The sequence below is a fragment of the Saccopteryx leptura genome, chromosome 8, assembly GCF_036850995.1.
Source record: "Saccopteryx leptura isolate mSacLep1 chromosome 8, mSacLep1_pri_phased_curated, whole genome shotgun sequence".
Taxonomy (NCBI): domain Eukaryota; kingdom Metazoa; phylum Chordata; class Mammalia; order Chiroptera; family Emballonuridae; genus Saccopteryx; species Saccopteryx leptura.
The window spans coordinates 20194090-20218616 of record NC_089510.1 but is presented as its reverse complement, the minus strand read 5'-3'; the positions used below and the strand labels follow the sequence as shown (position 1 = coordinate 20218616).

At 32.5% G+C, this 24527-nt stretch overlaps 1 protein-coding gene across 3 annotated transcripts in view; it reads right to left on the bottom strand.

Moving 5' to 3' along the window:
• Positions 1–24527, bottom strand: part of CADM2 (cell adhesion molecule 2) — a 1163936-nt gene that overhangs the window by 360540 nt on the left and 778869 nt on the right. For 2 of the 3 annotated variants that reach the window (XM_066347042.1, XM_066347045.1), the window contains exon 2: positions 18351–18377. The exons of the other annotated variant lie outside the window; for it this stretch is intronic. In XM_066347042.1, the coding sequence (XP_066203139.1) occupies positions 18351–18377 (27 nt within the window). The remainder of the gene's footprint in view (positions 1–18350; positions 18378–24527) is intronic. 3 annotated transcript variants of the gene reach the window in all.

The following is a 24527-nucleotide window of genomic DNA, read 5'->3' as shown; positions in this document are numbered from 1 at the left end:
ATAGATCATCTGCATGATGTTTTTGTGTTGCCCGTGAAAAGGATGTGTGGAGAAAGGCGCTACTTGAAATTCAGTTCCAATAACATGTTGGCTGAAAAGCTGTGCTTCTCAGCAAATCCAACCAAATACACTGACATTTTCCGAGTGCATCTGATACATTTCAATAATTAATTCTTAAGTCAAGAAAGAGTCAAGAAATCAGATGAAGAAGCACAGTAGGCTGAAAATTGCCAGTGGGAAGGAAAAAAAAAATCAGCCATAGATAGAACCTTTTCAAGCTGAAAAGAGGTCAGTGGGATACCACTGGGAACAGGGATGAAGCTTCAGGGTTTTTCATTATTGTTATTTACATAAACCACCCAGAGAGCAATGTGAGCTGCTCAGGCCTTCACGGTGCAGAAATTGGTAAACTCAGAAAAAGAAAAATGCAATCACATAGTAGAAAGAACTAAGTCAATGAAGTATATAAATAACAAGCAGTCAGAAGGGGGAAAAAAATCTCAAAGAAAAAAAAATTCTCTTTTGAGGAAAACAAATTGCGGAACAATGGTGCTGGATAGAAACTCAAGAACTGCTCCAATGAGCCTCCATCGAAAAATTGTTCCTGAGATGTCCTTTACGTTCGGATCAGAGGTTGTCACAAGATTGCCAACTGAAACACTGATATTACTACATTTATACTATACGGTAGTAAAATGATATTAATGCAGAAAAGATATATTTCAATAGAAGTTTTCAGACATGCCAGAATTGCTAGTGAGAGATACTAACATCATTTCGAAGTATCTCTTTTTCAAAACTGTTTTTTCATGATGTCTCAGGTTATGATTTTTTTTGTTTCTGCTTCTAAATACTCATTCTTCCCAATACTATCAATAAAGCTGCAATAAAAATAAAATTTATAGTTTAAATTGCTGAGAGCTAATTTAAAAGGGGCAAATTTAACTTACTTTATTATCTATTTCTTAAAAGTTTATCATGGGCTATTCAGCATGGACAGGCAGATACAATAAAATAATTATATTCACTGACCTATTGAGAGTATTTCTGTATAGTGACTTTCAGCACAAGGACCCAGGAAAGATTAATGTATGTAGAAAGATATGTATGCATAATATCTATAGCATGCTTTATCAGCTGAATTATACCCACTATAAGTAAAAGAATACCTCTACAGGCAAATGCCTACCACTTGACATAAGAACCCCTAAGTGACACTAGCATAATGCTAGTTCTGAACAACGGTCAAAGCCTCTAACAAGAATTAACTACAATAACATTATGCTTATTTGAAAATTCATGGCAATGTCTGTGTGAGCTCTAGTATTCTATAATCCGGTAATAGGAAATAAGAGATTGTTACATTTTGCTAGACAAAGTCCTTCATATTTCCAGCTGCTTGGCCCGTGCTTAACACAAAATAGGTAGTCAATTTACTGGAAAAACATATATGTTATATCCCTCAAGAACTTGTAAGAAAGTAATAATTTGTACAAATGAGTGTTTTGAATTTAGAAATGCATACATGATTCTTTATAACTCAAGTGATTTACAAAATAGTAGTTTCCAGTTGCTTCTGTGAGCTACAGAAAAGGCTGACTTTTAAGGAAAGTAAATTATATGTACTTTAGTTACAATTTTATTTTCTGAGCAAAAAAATAAAATATACAAGGTAAATGGATGGAGTAACAAGTACACTTAATTTTTTAAATCTCAGCTTGGAGAACATAAAGTGGAAGTGGAATAGATAGGGAGTTTTCCATAAATGAGATGGTGTGTTATTTGACAACCAAATAGCAAGAATCACTCTATTTTTTTTCTCTTGGGGAAAGTAAATTATCTAAGACAGGAGCAAGAGACTTTGCCATAATGCACTTACCAGTTATATGGAGAGATTTCAAAACTATAATCAGGGAAGCTATTGGCTGAAATGATCACTTCTTATGTTTAAATAGCAGATATCTACACACAGATTCTCAGGTCAAAGAGTTTGAAGAATTTCAACCTCTTTTTTCCTTAGGGCTCCATTCATTTCTATACTAGAACTGAACAGGGTTCATAGCATGATCCAATTACATCCTATTAATGAGACTAGATATCTCAGGGGGTGGTTATTTGAAAGACACATAGAAACATATGTGACTCTCAATTTGTAGAAAGGGGAGATTTCTTGCCCTGTACAAGAATTCCAGAAGCCTATTTGCACTACGCTGGGAAAAGCTGCTAGATCAGGTGAGTACAGAGTCAAGCTCTGAATATAGAGAATATGATTTGAAACTGAACATACATATTAATATCCGATAACGAGGAACTAATCAGATCTGGGGAACAGCAGAGAGCCAGAAGGGACTCTAAGTACTTTGTGGTAGAACCTTAAGGAAAATTCCTTGCAAAGGGTGGGGGGATAACAACATTTAATCAAAGGGAACCAGCTGCTGTTGTTGGGACTTGAAATTCTTAAATATGAATATAAGTTATTATTGTGATTTGAAAAAAACAACCTAGGGAATCTGCTGGTAAACTGCTGTACTTATGCAAGAAAATTAGGGCCTAAGATTCCTTATAGTTGCAGTAAAAAAAAAAAAAAAAGAAAAAAAAAGGAGGGGGAAGCAACAAAGAAGAAAATAAAGAGAATCGATTGGCAATGATAACATAAGTACCAAAGTGGAGAAAAAAATGAGTCTTTCAGATAACAAACCTGGAGTGTTGTCAGTATAGATTGACCAGAAATAATGGTCACTTCAGCAAAGCATTGGAATTAGTGTCAAAAGTGTGAGTTATTTGATCTCCCCACTGTCAGTAAGGGCACATTATATGTGATCTATTACTGAAGCTATTGGACCAAATGCTATTACAGCTCTCATTGGGACAGGACATTCAAATACGGTATACAGATTATTTATTGGAAGAGCAAACTATTTATGTGATAAAGTGAGTAGGAATAGAATACTGTATTACAGATATCAAAAAGATAGACCAGTTTACCAAATCCCTTAGAATACGAAATGCTACCAATTTAGTCATCGACTCCAACCAGATTCCAACTAGACTATGTATGGATTTAATTTCCCTGCTTTAAGTTGTTTGACCCTGATATTAATTTTATTTGACTCCTTTTTAACACCTGATACTATTACTCATTTGCAAACCTGTTTCAAAGCTGGAACTGGCTAATTAAGCTACATCTGTTCCCACGAGTAAAAATTAAATGTTTTCATCTTACTTAATAGATCATATCTTCCCTTTGCATGTAACTCAATAATTAATGAAATTGTTTTGAAAGCAGACTTCAGTGTCACATCATGGAATCTGATAATAATTCAAATTTTAAAATATTTATTTTCTGACATGACTTTGTTGTAAAGTTACTAATAATAGATTGTCTAATGAGGTAGCTAATGTCTTTTACTCATATTTAGATAATTGTTTAGATTGTATCTATTTCTAGTGCTTTCTCACCTGTTATTATAAATACTTTGTAATTTAAAATTAAAATAATTTTATTATCTTTCAGAATAAGAGCACACTTTGACATTGTGTTCCCCACAATGAATGCAACTTGCATTTTATTTGTTTTTTTTTGTTTGTTTGTTTGTTTTTTGGGTTTGTTTTTTTTTCTTTATTCATTTTTAGAGAGGAGAGAGAGAGGGAGAGAGAGAAGGGGGGAGGAGCTGGAAGCATCAACTCCCATATGTGCCTTGACCAGGCAAGCCCAGGGTTTCGAACCAGCGACCTCAGCATTTCCAGGTCGATGCACTATCCACTGCGCCACCACAGGTCAGGCGCAACTTGCATTTTAAATGTATTTTCAATAATTTTATTGTCATCTTATTTATTTCCCAGCCACTGTATTATTATTTTTTTTTCTCATTTTATGTTCAAGTTAATTTCAGATCTGTCTTTTACATTTCCGCAAACTATGGAAACTGTGGCAATTGAATGATTCTACAGGAAAATTAATTCTGTCTAATTTAAATATTTATTAAATTAATTATTTTTTATTTAGAAATTAAATTTAATGTTATGACTTTGGTCCATTTTTTTCTGATTTCCTTATTTTACTTAGCATAATATTCTCAAGATCCATCCATGTTTAAACCTAATTAACATAAAATATATTTTAGTATATTCATCATTTTACCAGTTTTAGAACTGAGGATGTTTGACATTCTAAAATTTACTATCCGTGTTCCAATTTATGTTAAGATGACAGTTATCGGCCTTGGCCAGTTGGCTCAGTGGCAGAGCATTGGCATGGTGTGTGGATGTCCTGGGTTCCTTCTGCTTGTCTACCCTGCCCCCTGTTGCTTCTTTCTCTCTCTCTCTCTCTCTCTCTTTCTCTTTCTCTCTTCCTCTTTTTCCCTCCTGCAGCCATGGCTCAATTGGAATGAGTTGGCCCAGGGCACCTGAGGATGGCTCTATGGCCTCTGCCTCAGGTGCTAAGAAGAGCTTGGTTGCTGAGCACTGGAGCAATGAAACCAGATGGGCAAAACATTGCCCCTTAGTGGGCTTGCCAGGTGAATCCTTGTAGGCAAGCACATGGGAGTTTGTCTCTCTGACTCTCTTCCTCTCACTGAATAAAAATAAAAAAAGATGACAGTTATTTCTCAGGCTGTAGAAAAGTTTTCAACCACAAAATAGCATGATTCTCTTCCCTCAAAATTTCCGTTGGTATATAAATCAATACTACTCAAAGTTTAATAGCAGAATATATAAACTGACAATGCAAATTTCCATTCTATCATGCTACTATGAAGCCAATAAATGACTTGATCTAAGGAAAGTTGCTTATTTTCTTGGGGTATATTTCTGCAAATAAAGTAGTCTTTTAAAATTCGATTTAAAACATATTCATTTTTGCTGATATGTATAATTTATTTTAAATCATTGAGACTGAAATGTCTTTTATAATTTTATATTTGATTTAAAAATATAAAGTATACTATAACTGTTTTTGACTAATGACATATGAATTCAACATTTTGACACAAATAATTAAATGTGAATAAATAAATTAATGCGTTACTAAATGAATTTCTAGCTGTTAGATTTTTATTTTTTTAGATTTCTTAGCAATTTTCATATATTCAACACATTGTTAACTATAGGCAACATGCTATATATTTTATTCTTATGATTTACTTCATAACTCAAAGCTTATACCCTTTGTCCCCTCTAGTCATTTCACCTATACTCTACAACCCTGCCCTCTAACAATTTATTCTTTGTATCTATAAGCTTGATTTTTGTTTGGTTTGGTTTGGTTTGATTTATTTTTTGTTTTGTTTTGTTTTTCGTTTTTCATTTGTTTGTTTTTACAGAGACAGAGAGAGGGATAGACAGGGACAGACAGACAGGAATGGAGAGAGATGAGAAGCATCAATCACCAGTTTTTTGTTGCGTACTGCGACACCTTAGTTATTCATTGATTGCATTCTCATATGTGCCTTGACTGCGGGCCTTCAGCAGACCAAGTAACCCCTTGTTTGAGCCAGAGACCTTGGGTCCAAGCTGGTGAGCTTTTGCTCAAACCAGATGAGACTGCACTCAAGCTGGCGCCCGCAGGGTCTTGAACCTGGGTCCTTGGCATCCTGGTTCAACGCTCCATCCACTGCGCCACCACCTGATCAGGCTGGTTTGATTTATTTTTAGATTTTATATTTATGTGAAATCATGCAATAAGTCTTTGTCTGACTAATTTCAATTAGCATAATGCCCTCAAGAACCATTCATGTTGTTGCAAATGGCAATATTTTATTTTATTTTTATAGCTAAGTAGTATTCCATTGTGTGGACAATTAGTTTGTTTCCATAGCTTGGTTATTATAAATAATGTTTCAATAAACATAGGAGTACATATATCTTTTTTTTTAATTTTTTTAAAATTTTTTATTTATTCATTTTAGAGAGGAGAGAGAGATAGAGAGGGAGAGAGAGAGGAGAGAGAGACAGAGAGAGAAGGTGGAGAGGAGCTGGAAGCATCAACTCCCATATGTGCCTTGACCAGGCAAGCCCAGGGTTTCGAACCTGCAACCTCAGCATTTCCAGGTCGATGCTTTATCCACTGTGACACCACAGGTCAGGCCATATATCTTTTGTAATTCATATTTTCATATTTTTTTGACAAATACTCAGACTTTGATTAGGTAGCCAAGAGATCTGATAGTATTTCCTAAGATCATTTCTGGTTAAGGTAGAAGATAACTCTTCACAAACTATTTGTTAATTGTTCAAATCAAATAATATTCCTGACTTGTACCTAGACTGCTTCATTATTAAGTGAAAGCAATGTCCATCAGATGATTACCTTATCTTGGGGGAAAAAAAATTACTAGGAAATGATCTTGAATCTTTTTCTGTTGGTATGTGTTTTTTATTTGGCCAAAATGGGAAAACACAAAACTAGTGAGTTTAATTAATAAACCTTTTGAAGCTGATGCCACATACAATATTACTGGCTGTGATGTCATTGAAGTAATGTTATATTGAATTATAGACAGGAATCAAATGTATAAGTAAATTTTAATCTGTTGTGTTCAAAATAGAACCAATAGGAATACATATTAATGATTTGCAGATTTTTATGACTTTTAGCATATTTTCCTTGAAAAGTTTTTTTTTTAATATAAAGTTTTTTTTTAATATAAAGTTTTCTCTTCCCTGGATTATTTAGATATGTGAAACTTTTTAACTATAAAAATCAATAATATACATAAGAACTTTATATATATATATATATATATATATATATATATATATATATATATATATATATATATAAAAGGGGAGATAGAACTCCCTGGATTATTTAGATATGTGAAACTTTTTAACTATAAAAATCAATAATATACATAAGAACTTTATATATATATATATATATATATATATATATATATATATATATATATATATATATATAAAAGGGGAGATAGAACTCCCACATGTGCTGCAACCGGGATCCACCAGCAACCACATTTGGGGCCAATGCAAGAATCGATGAAGCTATCCTCAGTGCCCAGGGCTGACACTCAAACCAATTGAGCCATTTGCAGTGGGAGGGGAAGATGGAAAGAAGGAGGAGAGGATGAGGAAAAAAAGCAGATGGTTGTTTCTCATGTGTGTGCTGACCGGGAATCAACCCAGGACATTCATAAAAACTATTTTAAGAAAAAACAATGCATCTAATCCTTTTTCCTGTAATGCAATTTACAATTTTCCTTTACTTTTCCTTCTGTCCAATAGTCTATTGTAGACATCCTTTTATGTAAGCTAACTTATAGACAAGATGAGAACTGCCATTCTAACTCTCTGATATTTGATGAGAATGACTATGAAGAATATTGAAGTATTTTAAGTCATATATATATATATATATATATATATATATATATATATATATATGGCAATTATTTAAATTATGGTCCCTTTTCTTTTTTCTAAATGTTTCAATTGTAGTTTTGAAAGGATTTTTTATTCTCTCAAATCTTGTCTCTATTTCCCTAATGTTACCACTAATCACTCTAGACCAGCCTAGCGGGTATTTCTTCCCAGTCTATTGCAATTTTCCAGAGTATTTAACTTATTTCTTTGTCATCTATAGTAATCTCTTCTAATTCATTCTTCAGAAATATTCAATAACCTCCTTCAAAGGAGAAATATGTAAATACCCTAACATCCTTAGATCTTTAAAGCTTCTTAATGCTTCACATTGTTCTTAAGAAATAAACAAATAAGCAAACAAAAAACTTGGGCAACCAAACCTTCAAGGCCTTGTACAAGATATTATACATAGAAAACTCTAAAGACTCTACCAATAAACTGTTTGAAATAATAAATGGTTTCTGTAAAGTTGTAGAACACAAAATCAATATATAAAAATCAGTTGCCTTCTTATACACCAACAAATGTCAGAAAGAGAAATTAAGAAAACAATTTTATTTTACTCTCAAGGAGAATAAAATCTTTATAAATAAATTAACTAAGGAGGTGCAAAACCCATAAAGTTAAAACTATAAGATATTGATACAAGAAATTGAAAAGGACACAATGAGACAATATTCTGTGTTCATGAATTGGAAAAATTAATGTTAAAATGTCCATATTACTCAAAGTAATTTATATATTTACTGCAATCCCTATCAAAATCCCAATGGTATTTTTTCACAGGAATAGAAAACAAGCTTAAAGTTAGTATGGAGCCACAGAAACTTGAGAGCTAACAGAATCTTGAGAAAGAAGAATGAAGCTAGAATCCTTACACTTCCTGATTGATCATTTAAAACAAAATGGTGGGATCTTGATAACATTATATGGAGTGAAATAAGCAAATCAGAAAAAACCAAGAACTTCATGATTCCATACATAGGTGGGACATAAAAACGAGATGAGAGAAATGGACGAGAGTGTGGTGGTTACGGGGTGGGGGTGGGGGGAGAGAGGAGGGAGAGGGGAAGGGGAGGAGGAGGGGCTCAAAGAAAACTAGATAGAAGGTGACAGAGGACAATTTGACTTTGGGTGATGGGTATGCAACATAATTGAATGACTAGATAACCTGGGCATGTTTTCTTTGAACATATGTACCCTGATTTATTGACATCACCCCATTAAAATTAATAAATATTTATTTAAAAAAATAAAATAAAATGCTACAAATAAAAAAAGCTATAATAAAAGTTATAGTAATCAAGAGCATAGTATTCTTCATCTTGTAAGTGTAACTTTGTCTTTTTTTCACTTTTTTAGGTAAAAACAAAAACAAAGAAGTAAAACATCCAAATCACCGACACATCACCCTTCATATCATGTCTCACTTCCAGACAGCAAATGTGAGGAGGTGTCATTTCAAAAGACCACTTCTCACCACCTCCACAGCTACAACTCCACTTCTACCACCATCATCTGTCCCCTGGTTCTTTTGGAAATTGTTCTTACATCTCTCAATGCAGTTAATTATCACCAGAGCATCCAAACTGATCCTGTTAAAACTGAATCAGCACACGTCTCTCTTCTGCTCAGTCTCCCCAATGGCTTTTTATCACAATTGGAGCAAAACAAAAATCCTTACATGACTTAGGTCCTCAGTACCTCCACGGCCTTCTCTCTTATTTATTCTCCTAGACTCAGGCTTTTCTAGCCACAGGGCTGTTCAGTGTGCCTTGAACACACTGTGCTTTGACTGCCTTTAGTCTTCACTCATGCTGATTTTTCTTCTTGGAGTGCTTCGTCAAGAAAGCTTCATGGCTTGCTTTCTCACCATCAGTGTTCTTCTCAAATATTTACTTTTCCTTATCTCCCTGTTTAAATCAGAACAACCCCCTATCTCTACTGGGTCCAAGTATTTCAAAATCACTTTTTTGCTTTATTTTTTCTTCATAATGTCTATCACATTATAACACATGAATGTATAACTTACTTTTTTTTTACTAATATTGTTGCAGTAATCCCTAGCAGTTTTGAGTGAAAAAAATGAATGAATAAATAGGAGAAAGGTCCATAAAGTAAGAAATAAAATTATATATATATTTCTCCCCATTATCTTAGGGCAATACAGATATTCAATAAAGTTTACCAAACAAAAAAAACCCCAAAACATATTGTTTCACTCCCTTCTCATGGATTTTTAGTTTTTAAGAAAGCAGAAAATGGATGCCATTATTACAAGGGTTCTTTCACACAGGCCATATTTTATTCATTAATGAATATCAAGTTTCTGACTCTGTGATTATGACATTTAATTAATAGCTATTTATATCTGGACATCAGTTGCTTGTTATAAAATTCCTTACACATACACTTTTGTTGTTATAACTATATGAGGTCTGTGGTACTGATATTTTCATCTCTGTTTACTGATATGAAGAATAAAGATCAAGTAAGGGGTAAAGTAAAAACTAGAATCTGCCTGACCAGGTGGTGGCTCAGTGGATAGAGCATTGACCTGGGATGCTGAGGAAGCAGATTTGAAACCCTGAGGTCACTGGCTTGAGCATGGGATCATAAACATGACCCCATGGTCACTGGCTTGAGCCCAGAGTCACTGGCTTAGCTGCAGTCTCCACTATCGCATCATCAAGGCACATATGAGAAGGCAATCAATGAAGAACTAAGGTGCCACAAGGAAGAATTGATGCTTTTCATCTCTCTCTCCCTTCCTGTTTGTCTGTCTTTTTCTGCCCCCCTCTTTTTCTCTGTCTCCCTCTCCTTCACTAAAAGAAAACAAAACAACAAAACTAGAATGCCAGTACTCTGGTAACCTTCATTAACGTTTTTAATGGCAGTTTGCTCATAATAAATATTTTATATTATGATGTCAGGTCAAAGGATTTTTTTTCCACTCAAGGTACACACCTATCACCCCATCTGAATTGAAATATGAAATAGGATTTATTTTTAGTCTAATGTAACTGTTGGCTTCATAGCGTTTGTTTTGAAAGTGCCTCTAATTGCTCAACTGTTATATACTGATCATTATATTTCTCATTATTGCAGAATTTTTCTCTTTAATACCTGTAAGAAGCCACAAACCTTGGTATTTTAATTATAGACTTTTTAAACCCCCACTCAGCAGCCTTAGAATAAGCAAATACTAATTTTATTAATACAATAGAATGACACAAAACAAATAAATGAATTTATATCCAGAATATCCTGCCTTTCGGATGAGATGTGTTTAGATAGAACCAAAGACATTACAATGATTTATTTATAATGGAAATTAGGATATGAACTTAAGGTAGGAACACTTAAATTTTAAATTGCTTTACAAAGTTTACCCAGCTTTGGTGGCAAATGAATCATGTTTATGCACATGTCCCCAGAGAAGCTCAAGCCTGGATTTACATTTCCAAAACAAAGAAGGAGAAAAATGCAGCTCCATTAAATCAAGTGAAAAGTAATATTATTTTGGACTTGCAAATAGAGTGTCTACAGAAGTCTTCCCATCCTGTCCTGTATTAGTTTGTACTGTGTAACGTTAAAGGGAAGAGTTTCATCGCAGTAAATAATGAAATACTTAACAGACCAAAAACATGGCAAAACCCTTATACAATAAGAAATAAACACCAGAAACCATCTCAAATGAAGCTTCACTTTAAAAACAACTAAAATCATGTATGTTTTGACCTACTGAAACATCTCGCAATAAAATTTTCATGAGCACACTCTTTAACCCTGTTCTTCTGAGTTCGGCATTTCGCATTAGTTATGCCTAAAGCTTTTCTAGAACATCACTCAACTTACCAAGGAACTAATTACCTCCTCACTTCCCCAAGAGGGAATAAGTGAAGTTAATGTAAAGTAGATGGATGAGAGATCTAAAAAAAAAAAAAAAAAGGAAAGAATAAAAAAAGTCTAGGAGAAGATTTTTCCCAACCCTAGAACTAGTTTGATAAAGTCCAATCTATTTGTTTCTGATAACTCATCATCTTTCCACTGTACTCCCGTTTCCAACCTCAGACTTACCTTGGTGGATAAGACATGGGTGGAAGCATTCAAATAATTAGACTTAGGCGAATGGTCATATCGATTCATCTGTTATCTTTAGAGGTTTTAATAGATTAAAAGCTTGATGCTCAATATGTCTGATTTGGAACTGTTGCCCTCTCTCTTACTCAGTTTGAGAATTTAAAACAAGTTTCTAACCTTTTGCTTTATTTTCCTCATTTTTTAAAAAATGAGCATAATAATTGTATTTATCTCAAAATCTTTTGTGAGAATTAAATTAGAAAACATAAAATATTTAGTGTAATACCTAGTACATGGTAAACACTGAAGAAATATTAACTGTTATAAAGTATTGTTACCCATGCTATTAGAAATTAGAAAAAAAGACTGTAGTAATAAATTATACCTTTAAAAATATTGCACTATCATATTTATCAATGTCTTTTGCACTTTTCCTAGAGAAGTAAGAAGAACGAGAAGGTGGGTTAGGAAAACAATCTCAACACTGTCTACCGGGAATCTTCAGTCAATATGTTATAGAAAAATATTAAGCTTTTAAATTCTCTGACATTTTTCTAACATTCCCAACATATTTTTTTTTATATCAGCCTTGTCTGGCGTGGGACACATAAACATAAGCTTCAATAACTCTTGATTAGTTATTTTTGATATAGATTTTTAATTGGGAAGTATTTCATATAGATACTGTATACAAACTGAAACATAAGTGCCTTCATTAAGATGAAAGTCTCAGAGTAGCCTGAACAGTGGTAGCACAGCAGCTAGACCGGAGACCTGAGGTCCCCAATTCAAAACGCCAAGGTTGCTGATTTGAGCGTGGATACATCCAGCTTGAGCATGGGGTCACTTGGTCAGCTTGAACTCCCGGCCAACCCTGCCCCATGAAGGCCAGGAGAAGCAATCAATAAACAAGCCTAGTGACACAACTGTGAGTTAATGCTTTTCATCTCTCTCCCTTCCTGTCTGTCTCTCTTTCTCTTTAAAAAAAAAAAAATCTCAGAATAGTTTGAATCAATGTCTCAATTTCAACTTCTTGTGTGCCTCTCAGTTTAACACAAAGGTGTAATATGATGGAAAACCTGGGATAGTCATCCTTTGGTTGACTAGCAGGATTTTTATATTTGCACCTAAATGAATGATTTAACACTATATATGAATATTACTTAATTGCAGTAAACTGAAATACTGATTCTTCTTTAAATCACATATGTAACTCAGATTAGATTGCTGAGTGTCCTTGGCATTATCTTTCAATTATCATGCAAAGTCAGACTATGCTAAGTTTTATTTGAGCACTGGATAACAATTACACAATTGAAAGTAATAGTTCAATTGTGATATAGAAGTGGCACAAAATCTTATTCTCACTATAGTTGCCAAATTTAACATTTTAAAAAGCCTAAAAATCAGATTAACAAGTATTAATATAGTTACTAGATTCAAACTACTTAAAAATTTTATAAAATTTTGAATATTAGTCAAAAAGATACATGTAAGGTAGTTTGTGTTTATAAGTTTATAATAGAATCAAGCAAAATAATTTTACACAAACAAATTTAGAAACACTTTAAGGTACATTTTTGTCTGTCTCTAAGTGGCAAGGCATTGATAATCTTATTTAAAATTCACTGTAATATATGAATGTAGAAAATAGATTGTGAAGTATAGAGAATTGAAACAGGAGACAGGTTAGAAACGACTCCAGGCAAGCTCTGAGAAAGGAGTGATTTGAGGAAGAGGGCTTCATACTAAAGCTACTATTCCAATAGTAAAATCAGGGCATAATTAGAATATTTTTTATCATAAATGAAGGACAGTTTGATAATTAATTGGTTATGGGGTCCATTCATGCAAAGGACTTCAAGGTATCTCAATTAATTTACACTACAAAATTAAGCAAATATGTGTTCAGAAAAAGATCTAACAAATCCTGATGGCTCAAATGTACAAAGGAAAAATAAGAGTTGCAGTTTATAATGTTCAGATGGAAATGTTTAGTAGAGTGAATGGGAACAGCAGATAGAAGCTTAGTTGTAAGAAAAAGTCAAGAAAAAATGGTAACTGAAATCAACTAAGAAAAGTTTAGCAAAAGAAGACAGTTGTATTAATTGGTTCTCTTTTTATTGTAAGCTAGAAAAACTTATCTAGAAAGATTGATTAAAAGAGAGCTGAGGGCACTGGCTGGTTGGCTCAGGGGCAGAGGGGCAGAGCATCAGTCAGGCATGTGGATGTCCTGTGTTCAATTCCCAGTCAGGGCTCAAAGGATAAGTGACTATCTGCTTCTCCTCCCCTCTCCCTTCTCTCTCACTCTTTCTCCATCCCTCTCTTGCAGTCATAGCTCAATTAAACTATGTTTAAGTGAGTGGGCCTTGGGTGCTGAGGATGGCTCCATACCTACTGCCTTAGGCCCTAAAAATGGCACAGTTGCTGAGCAATAGAGCAATGGCCTCAGCTGGGCAAAGCAATTCCCACTAGTGGGCTTGGCGGGTGTACCCCAGTTGGGGCTAATGTGGGAGTCTGTTTCTCTGCTTCGCCTCCTCTCACTAAAATAATAAATAAATAAATAAATAAATAAATAAATAAAATCTGTGTCACAGATTCATGAGCAAGGATAGAAGAGCCTTAGAAATACAACAAAAAAGGGACTTGAGCACCAAGAGGATGTTCTCTTGACTTCTCAGTCTTTAAACAATCTCGCTTTTTTTTTTTTTCTTGACTTAGTTCATCTTCTTATTAAGTTTACATACAAAATCCATGGCCACAAAAAGTACCGAAAATTGATCCCCCATCTCTCCTTGCCCCTTTCTGTTTTCTCTATTTCTCCTTTTTCCCTTCCCGGTCCTAAGTTTTCAAGGAAAGGATTTGATTAGATTCCTTGCTTTTCTCTTAGTCAACAATTGTGAGGGAGGCTGGTTGAGGATACACAATCATCTAGAAAATGGCTGCTTCCTTTATATGTAGGAAGTTAAGATTATCTCTTAAAGGGGATATGGAGAGCAGAATCAACCCTGTAATAAGCAATCTCTTCAGGGATCAACGGTATAATGTGAATGAACCTATATTCCAGAATAATACATATTTAAAAAGAGAAAGAAAGAAGCAAAGAGGAGTTGAAAAAATTAATTCTACACGGAGACACTGAAACCAAGGGAAATAGAAAAAAAAGAAACCAATATATATTCAGCAAAACAAAATGAATAATATGAAGATTAGAAACCACCATTGGATCTGACCATTAAAAATAATTGGTAATCTTCAGAATGACGCTTTCTGCATAGATTAGGAAAGTATAAGCTGTTAAATAATTCAATGAAATTTAGACACATTTATAATTTTGTCCTCTGAAACTAGTATACTAACCAATATAAAAAAGTAGAAAATTAAGATAATTTCTTATACCATTAATAATAACAATTGATTCTTAATATTTTCTATTTTAATCAGAAAACTCATATCTGTTTAAAAATTTTAATGGGATGTTATTGTCAAATTTACCACTCTATGATTTCTGGGATGTAATCCTTAGAAAAAATAAGGACACAATATTCTCTCCAATATTCAACAGGCTTTCTACATTTGGATGATTCCATAAGAATAAATGAATGAGATGTGAGCCTCATTGAAACTTCCCTTGTTTCCCTGGAATATACATTGTTTGGAGAGGAAATGAACTATTTTTAAGCAACCATCTGTTCTTATATTATCTTGGGTTTTATTTTCCTCTTACCCACAATTTTTTTTCTTAAAGACCCTTTTTCTTGACATTGAAATTGGACAATAAAAGCACTGAGTACTTTTCTCTATTGTTTTATATAACATACATCTGTCTCGATTGTTAGAAATAAAATTCCAATTTCTACTTGAGCCACAGTTCATTTTAGAAGTGCTATTTCATGTCTTTTTGACCTTATAGATGCAAAAATATAGGCATAGGGTAAATTATGTTTCAAAGTTTCCTGTAGACTTGTATACAATTGGAAAAAGGAGGTCCAAATAAAATGGATAGGTGAGGAACAGTAGGATGGTGTGAGAAGCACTAAAGCAGGGACAGAAATATATTTGTTTTTCAAAATCTTAGCCAGCTTGATTTCTGACATGACTTAACAGATACGTGTAATATAATTATGTCTTTAATTTTACAATGGTAAACTGGTTTTCTGCCCTAGTACTGCATAACTTATATATTATAATTTGAATCGTTGTTCATTGTTTTCAGAATTATCAAATGATCATAAATTTGATTATTACAAGAGATTTTATGTGAGCAAATGTGGTAGTGGTTCACGATCATTCCACTGCCTATTGCATCTTCAAATTTACTTTCCTGCTCTTCTGTAGATACACAGGTCTTCACCGGAGGTGGATTTAATGGTGGGCGCACTGGGCCCCACAAAACTCCAACTTTACACTTTTTTTAATGACACTGAGTTTAGTTTCATATGTGCAATTTTAACATAAATAGTACATAGTATTTTTATTTATTTAAAAATATGGTTAACATGTATTTCTATTTTCCCCTGTTTCTCTCTCTGTTTCTAAGGGGCCCAATATTTTCTTCTGCACCCAGGGCCTCAACCGAACTTAATCCTCTTCTGGTCTTTACTCTAAACCTGTCTTCATTCTACTAAGATGAACTATACTCATTTCACCTTTTATATTTTTACTTATATTTTTAATTTATTTTTTATGCATTATTTTTTCTACATCCTATTCAACCTTCAAGAATCAGCTCATGCCCACCACCTCCCACATAAAGCATTTTCTGAGGAAGATTCCAACCTCAATAATTCTTCTAGCACATTTACTGAAACCATATACTAGGCTAGGTGTGAAGGACATAACAAAGGGTAACAATAGATTTGCCATCGTGTCTTTTATATCTTTAGTGTTCTATAAAACAAATATATTGTTAGGAAAATAGTCCTAGCACAAAAAATGGTTAGCCTTATAAATGGGGAGTAGTTAACACTTCAAAGATAACTATCTGTCTCAGTGTTAAAACTAGCTATAAAACCAGAACCTAGGAAAGCAGGACTGGAGGGACAAGAATAATAGAGAAAGTGGCCTTGGGGTGAATTTGAATATATATATATATATATATATATATATATTTTTTTTTTTTTTTTGTATTTTTCTGAAGCTGGAAACGGGGAGAGACAGTCAGACAGACTCCCGCATGCGCCAGACCAGGATCCACCCGGTACGCCCACCAGGGGCAATGCTCTGCCCACCAGGGGGCGATGCTCTGCCCCTCCAGGGCGTAGCTCTGCCGCAACCAGAGCCATTCCCAGCGCCCGGGCCATCTTTGCTCCAATGGAGCCTCGCTGCGGGAGGGGAAGAGAGAGACAGAGAGGAAGGAGGGAGGGGTGGAGAAGCAAATGGGCGCTTCTCCTATGTGCCCTGGCCGGGAATCGAACCAGGGTCCCCCGCACGCCAGGCCGATGCTCTACTGCTGAGCCAACCGGCCAGGGCCTATATTATTTTTTATTTTATTTTATTATTATTTTTCTTTTTATAGAGACAGAGAGAGTCAGAGAGAGGGATAGACAGAGACAGACAGGAACGGAGAGATGAGAAGCATCAATCATTAGCTTTTCGTTGCGCATTGAGACATCTTAGTTTTTCATTGATTGCTTTCTCATATGTGCCTTGACTGCGGGCCTTCAGCGGACCGAGTAACCCCTTGCTTGAGCCAGCGACTTTGGGTCCAAGCTGGTGAATTTTTGCTCAAACCAGATGAGCCCGCACTCAAGCTGGCGACCTCAGGGTCTCGAACCTGGGTCTTCCGCATCCCAGTCTGTCGCTCTACCCACTGTGCCACCGCCTGGTCAGGCTGAATTTGAATATTGAAATAGAGAAAGAGACCAATCTACCTGGTCTTTCCTACTGAGTCCACAGAGGAGGATATTAGATACTGCAATACTAAAGAGTTAAAATTCACTACAAAGAAGAGGCAGGCTTGTGAGAAGTAAAAGATAACCAACATTGTTAAAAACAACAACAACAAAACCACACACTAGTAATAACAAGAATCCAACCACTTTTTAAATATATTTACCTAGTTCAACCTTCACAATAATTTTTTGTATTTTTGTTATTCACTTTCAGTTGAAGAAATTGAAGATAATAGATATATGACCAATACTGTAATTGTTGTTTTGCTGCATATGGATAAATAAAAAAGGAAAAATATATACTTGCTTTATAAAAATGAGAAAGTTAAACATATACATTGTTTTAGAGAATATAAAATCAAGACATAAAGTATAAACCTATGACACAGTACCATACATATATTAGAAGTCTTTCAAAATCATGAAAACTGACACATCAAGCCTAAAGCCTTTTTCATTCAGAGAGACATCCTGGAATTAGACAAAGTGCATTCTACCTCATGAAAATATAGGTTTAGAATTCTAGCAAATGCAAACTTAATGCCACTAGGAAATGGAAGAAATGTCATAAATAGAAACCTGCAGCTTATAATATTCATTATTTAAAGGATAACACTTTCTCTTCACATAATTCTATAAAGGCATGTTCAATTTTGAGATTTTTCTATCAACATTAATTTATGCTTTATTTTTTTCAATTACAATTTTACCAAGGAAACAAGAGTGAACAGGCAAAATGATAGTGCACAAAAGCGCTCCACTAAAATGAGAAATAAAACAAAAAAGAATCTCAAAATCATGCAAACACAAACATATACCAGATACTGTACAATTGAAATAATCTATATTTGTATTTGTAGAAACTTGTGACTAATATTTCTAAACAGAACCAATATTATCACCAACAGAACTAGCTCCATCTTTTAAGAGAGCTGAGAAGACTGAGCAGAAAAATGAGTCATGGTGAATCATGCAAAATGGACAGGAGCTCACCTTTAACTTTATTTTTTGAAGCAGCCGCTGATTCCAAGAAAAGATAGCACAAGAAGAAGAGAACAGACATGTTAGATATTAGACAGAGTCTCTAATAACAAGAGATATATTAGTACTATTAGCTAAAGCCTGAAAAGATACATTGATTATTATATGATCAACACACTTTTGATGGTAAGACCTATAACAAAGAAACTGACAATTGGTTATATTTTGTTAGTATATGATTAAACGTCTTGAATAAAAAAAAAAAAATAAAGTAAAATAAATAGGAGGAACACACTGCAAATCCCAAATATCAAGGCACCACGTTCTTTTAAAGGCTGTAAATCTTTCTTTTTCTTTTTCCTTCTTACTCTAAACTTCAGTTAATAATTCAATTAAAGACATATGCATATATAGTTTAAATATATTCAGATTATTTAAGAATTAAAATATAACCCACAGTGTGTTTGGAGAAATCACAAGGACAAGCCACTTGCATTTACTGAGCACTTACTAATGCCAGAGACAGGTTGACTACTTCCTATATAACTTCCACGTAATAATGGCATCCTCAAGGAATATGTTTATCACATGGAAATTGGGATTTAGATAAGTCAAATTACTTGTTGAGTGACTCAGCTGAAAAAAAAAGTAGATCTGGGATTTGATTCTAGATATATTTGACTCCAAAATTTTTATGGTATTGGGATTGAAGGCACAAAATCAACTGTATTGCAAACTTCCGGTCTACCAAATCAAAACCATGTGACTCATTAAACTCTAGCTATTTGTTTTTGGTTGACCACAGAGCTATAAAATTAGAAAACTCTGTTACTTTAAATGACATTATTACCATTAAGAAATAGAAATTTAAGCTTACTTATATCTAGTAGTAAACACTATTTGGGTAAATAAGAAGCTTATGAGTTTTTACTGAAAAGAAGACTTCTAAACAAAATGCATTATCAGAGACCTTAAATATTTTGGATTGATTATTCTAATTTTATTTAAATATTATTTAAAAACAAAGGCTGACAGAAGACTGAGTGCTTTTTCACTCTGAAATAATGTTAAAAATGAAGTGGTAACCCAACCCTTATTCAGGTAATACGCAGTCTCTACTTTGGCATATGGACTGTCAGTGAATTTTTAGATCTTAGATCAAATACTAATGAATACATTAAAAACTTTTCATCTACAGTTCATTCCATCAAGTTTTTTACAACTAAAGAATAATTTCTAACAAATCTAGTTATATGCCAGATTACTCACAGAGAATTTCATTGTTTTTCATAATCATAAACATAATCTTACTATTACTACTTATTTTCTACTAGCTCATACAAAAATGTACATCATCTCTTAAAAATATCTTTTTCAGATTAAAGTATATTACATAAAAGCAAAAATATATCCAAAAATTTTGATTAAGTCCATGCTAAAATCTATTCAAACTTCATTTGTTCCACAAATTTAAAATGAAGATGTATTGCTTGAGAGGGAGAATGTTCATAATATTATATTAAAGATAAAACTGAAACTAAAAAGTAAAGATTCAAAATTAAATTGCTAGCTGAATTGTGATACTTGTACTATATTACTCATAATATAATTTATATTGAAGTCCCTAAAATATTTGAAATTAAAACAAACTTTAAAAGTTATTTTTACCAAGAAATTTACTCCTAAGGAGTAAAATAGTTCTACTTTATAAAATTGATACATTTCAGCAAATTAAAAGTGATGTAGATAAAATAAACAATATTTATTCTCTAATATCTACCTACTGAAAGAATGTTAACAGTTTACTAATTTTTAGCAAGATTAACTTTGCAATTCTTATAAAATCTAGTAATGTACAGATTTTTGTGCATTTTGTTTCTCAAGACAGGAGAATACTATACATATTTCTCTGAGGTCTGATTTTGTCACATTTTCCAGATTGATATATGGAATTCTAACTCACTAGTTTGAATAGTTGTAGATATTTCTATAGTGTATACGAAGTATGGGGATATTTTTTCTGTTGATAGAAAATCAGATGCTTTGTAATATATATATTTTTTTATTTGCTGCTACTAACAGTAGTGCAATACACATCTTATGCCCTCTCTCCCATATAATTTAGTGGTATTTTGTTTCCGTAGGACAGATTTCTAAGTCATTTTTATATTTCTATCCAGAGAATCACTGACAAACTGAAGTCCCTAAATACTGTGGATGGTAGGGTTTGAAATATTTTGAAAGGAAATATGCAAGTACATTTATTGAATGTTAAAAAATAGGAGATAAAGAATGTGATTTTCGAAAGAGCTGATACACTGTAAAAAGTTCTTGTCTCATTTAAACCACAACTGTTTCATATCACATTTCTTAATATTTGTTTTTCAATTAAATATACTGTTTTTAATTTGTCTGAATTTTAGTAAATTTTAGCAGTCTAATCATCAAGAATTATTTTTACTGTTGCATTGTATTTAAGACTATATAAAGCTAAAAGGCTTATTTTTAGATTATGTAATAAATTATTTGCCTCAATTTCAAAGAAACTATTTCAATGCATCAGCATAACGACTTGTTTCTATGGAAGAAAATTTTACTTTAAAATTCATATTTATAACTTAAAATTTTTAGCCTGAATTCATGGCACATTGCCAAAAGTCTTAAGTAATTTTTAGGACAAATATTAGCATCTTGATATATAACAGAAACAATCAATCTTTAGAGAAAAATAATCTTTATTAAAATTTAAGTAAATAAATATAGGGAAGGCAATCTTTACATTTCTGAATAGACTAGAATAGAGATAAACTATTTAAAGTTCTCAAACGTTACATGAAGGCAAATAATTTTATTCTTAGATTATTGGATAGATACCAAAATAAAATAGAAAGGAAAACAAAAGCTCTGTGCTTGTTCTGTGTGTGTTCAGGCAGCTAATACTAGACTAGACTGGTTAATATAATTGGAAAGAGGCCAGGCTACCAGGCTTGTTAGCCCAATTATAATTCTCTGCATATTCAATAAAAGAAGCCAAGATGACAGCAACACTGTCATAAATGTCATGTTCAATACTTGTTAGATTTTCCATTGTCAGCACAGTCCAATTATAAGTCAATTGTAAAGTGCATATTGCACAGCACCCAAAAGTGACTGAAAATTATCTTTAAATACAATCTTAACAGGTCATAGTTAAAATAAAAAAAGAGAGAGATGTAAAAGTACTTTGACCAGAGAAAAGTTTGAGATACAACATCAACATTTCTTCACCTTTATAATAAAAGCAGCAAGTTGTAACTATAGCATTATGGGGGGTTCACACTATTTTTTCAGAGGTTATTAGTTATAATATTAAATTGGTAACTGATAATAGTTATATTTACACTGTGAGAATTTGACTTGCAATTTTTGAAGTAAAATCATGTGACTCATAACAGAATCACCATAACTATTTACAGGTGAGTACTGAATAATTAGTTATTATTAGGCATTATATTAATATGTTTTAGCTCTACAATCTCCAAAAGAAATAATCAAAAAGTAAAAGGACAATTATGTTACCAATTTAGTTAATTACTTTTGTTGAAATAGTCAATTGTCTACTTGAAAGGTATCACTATCTAATAATTTTTAAGAATTGATGAAATTAAAAGTGTTTCTTAAAATAAAGTACAGGGCATGAGGGCATTCTCAGGGGAGTTTAGATAAATTTTAAAATCTACCTCCTATGCTCTGGTTTCTCTTCAGATCGTATAAATCTTTCACCTTTTTTTTAAAATCTACCTCCAAAGTTATATGACTTAGTCGCATTTTCCCTGTTTTTTAGTTTCTACTTCTTAAGATTTCCTGTCAACAAAATGAATGGTATATTTTATTAGTATTTTAATGTATAAAATGATATAGAACATACTGGATTTGTGGTTGTCTTTAGAAGTGTTTGCTGAAAAGTTATTTAGCAGTTAAACGTTTAGTAAATAGATAGCAAAGGCATGGCTGGTATTTATTCACACAGAACTATCAATCTTTTAAAATTTTAAGGTATCATAAATATTTTTGAAATACCTTAATATTTTAGGCTAGTATTAATATTTTTCGTTTCTCCTTTCATAGCAAATATGTAGATAAGAGATCACCATTCCCTAATAGGGAAGTAAAATATAAACTTAGAAATTAGCTAGGCTTTCCAAGGAGAGAGAAGTTTCTGACATCTATTACTTAATATTCAAATATATTATATGTTTTCCTTGCCCCAAATTTATTTACAACAAAACAAAAACTTATTTCCATTGGTACATATTATAAAATACATTTTAATAGTGAAAAAGTTATTCTTATATACATATGGGAAAATTATAAATAAAGAGAAAATATTGCCACTGCTTCTTAGGATAAGTGCCTTTTTCTAGGTCACAAAGCTATCTGGCAGCAAATATATGCTGAAAACACTATGCAGGATAAACATATTTTAAATCCACTATATCAAAATACAATTATTAGATCATAATATAGCAATGTAGTGCTAATCAGGACCAGCTGAGTTTGATTCACTTTTACAAAGAAGAAAATCATGCTGATTTGAAAAGGTAAAGTATTGATACTATTACATCTAATTTATCAGGTACCACATTATCACAGTCCTTCAAGATATGGATATTAAAATAATGGCATTTTGGATAACCTCCTACATATTCCCTCCTTTATTTTTTTTTCTGTAACTACCTAACACAAAGTTAAACTCATTCTTTCACTTATCACTTGAAATTTATTTAAAATAACAAACTTTCTAGCTCAAGCTAACATCATCTGAACACTAGAATTTTGTTCAAAAGTCATTAGCATTTGTGGACTGGATAATTTTGACTTTATTTCAAAAGTTTTTTTCTTTTGCAACAATAACACAAATTTCACACTAGAAAAATTATGTAAAAGTAATGTTTGAGAAAAAACATTGCTAAAATTTATACCCAGAATAACCAGATATTTGATGCATGGAAATATCTCTTCATACAAATACTTTAGCCAATAAATAAAATGGAAATAATATAATTTTAAAACTACCACTCTGCAATTCCTAATAAGGTCTTGTGCATAGGTAGTGATCACTGATCCTGATAACATTATTTAAATGGAGACTATCAAGCATTATATACCTTCGCACAAAAGGACATAATATCATTTAAGAAGTACTTTTGCTAAAATGATCAAATCTAAATAGGATCACACCTCTACATAGAACTTTTAATATCCAATAAACACAGGAGACAAATCAATCACATTAAATAAATCCAATCAGTAAAATCTTGAATGTGGAAAAAAAAACACATAAACAATTTTGGTATTGAATTTCTTTAACAAATACAGTTTATTAGAAACAAAGTATCACCTGAAGGGGAAATTTTTGAGAAATATCAAACAATTGCCATATGTGGATCCTGAGTTGAGGAAGAGAAATTTTCTGACACTAAGTAATTATTGTTAATATTTAAGTGAAACAATAGCATTCTGTCTATTTCTTTAAGTAATTATTTTTTTAACAAAATGAAATAGTCATTAAAAATAATCTGCTGCTTGGAATTTGTTTCAAAGTAATCTTGGGCTGCATGCTGTTATATTGTCTAGTTTTGTGTTTAATTGAAATTCCTGTTAAAAATTATTTAAAATATTCAATTAAAGGTCTAGGTTAATTTCTGTTTTAACCATTGCAATTCTCAACACTCATTTTCCTATAATATGATTTAATGTAATGGTGTATATAAAACAGCACACAGTATTCACTATATATTGTTTTTAATATTAAATGAGGTCAATTTATCACATGAATATCATGTAAGTTGTTTAAGGCATATGCAAAGCAAACAGGCATCAATAAACTAATTTTGGTTTAGGGAATTTAGTCTTTAAAATGTAGCTATGGTAATTTTCTCTATGAAATGAATATTTTCCTTCTAGAGAAATAAAACAGAAGTTTATTTTTAGCTTCTAATTTCTTTATTCATTATATAATCTATATTTTTTCCTGTTTCTTTACTCTGGAGATATGAAATAATTGTATGTACCAAAATAACTTATTTTATATTAAAAAAACCTTTCATTCTTTACTGTTTCCATGTTAATAGTGTACATATAAAATATTTATATATTTATATTTATACAAACTTATTCAGTATTTATTTTTGTTCTTGAGAATATCTT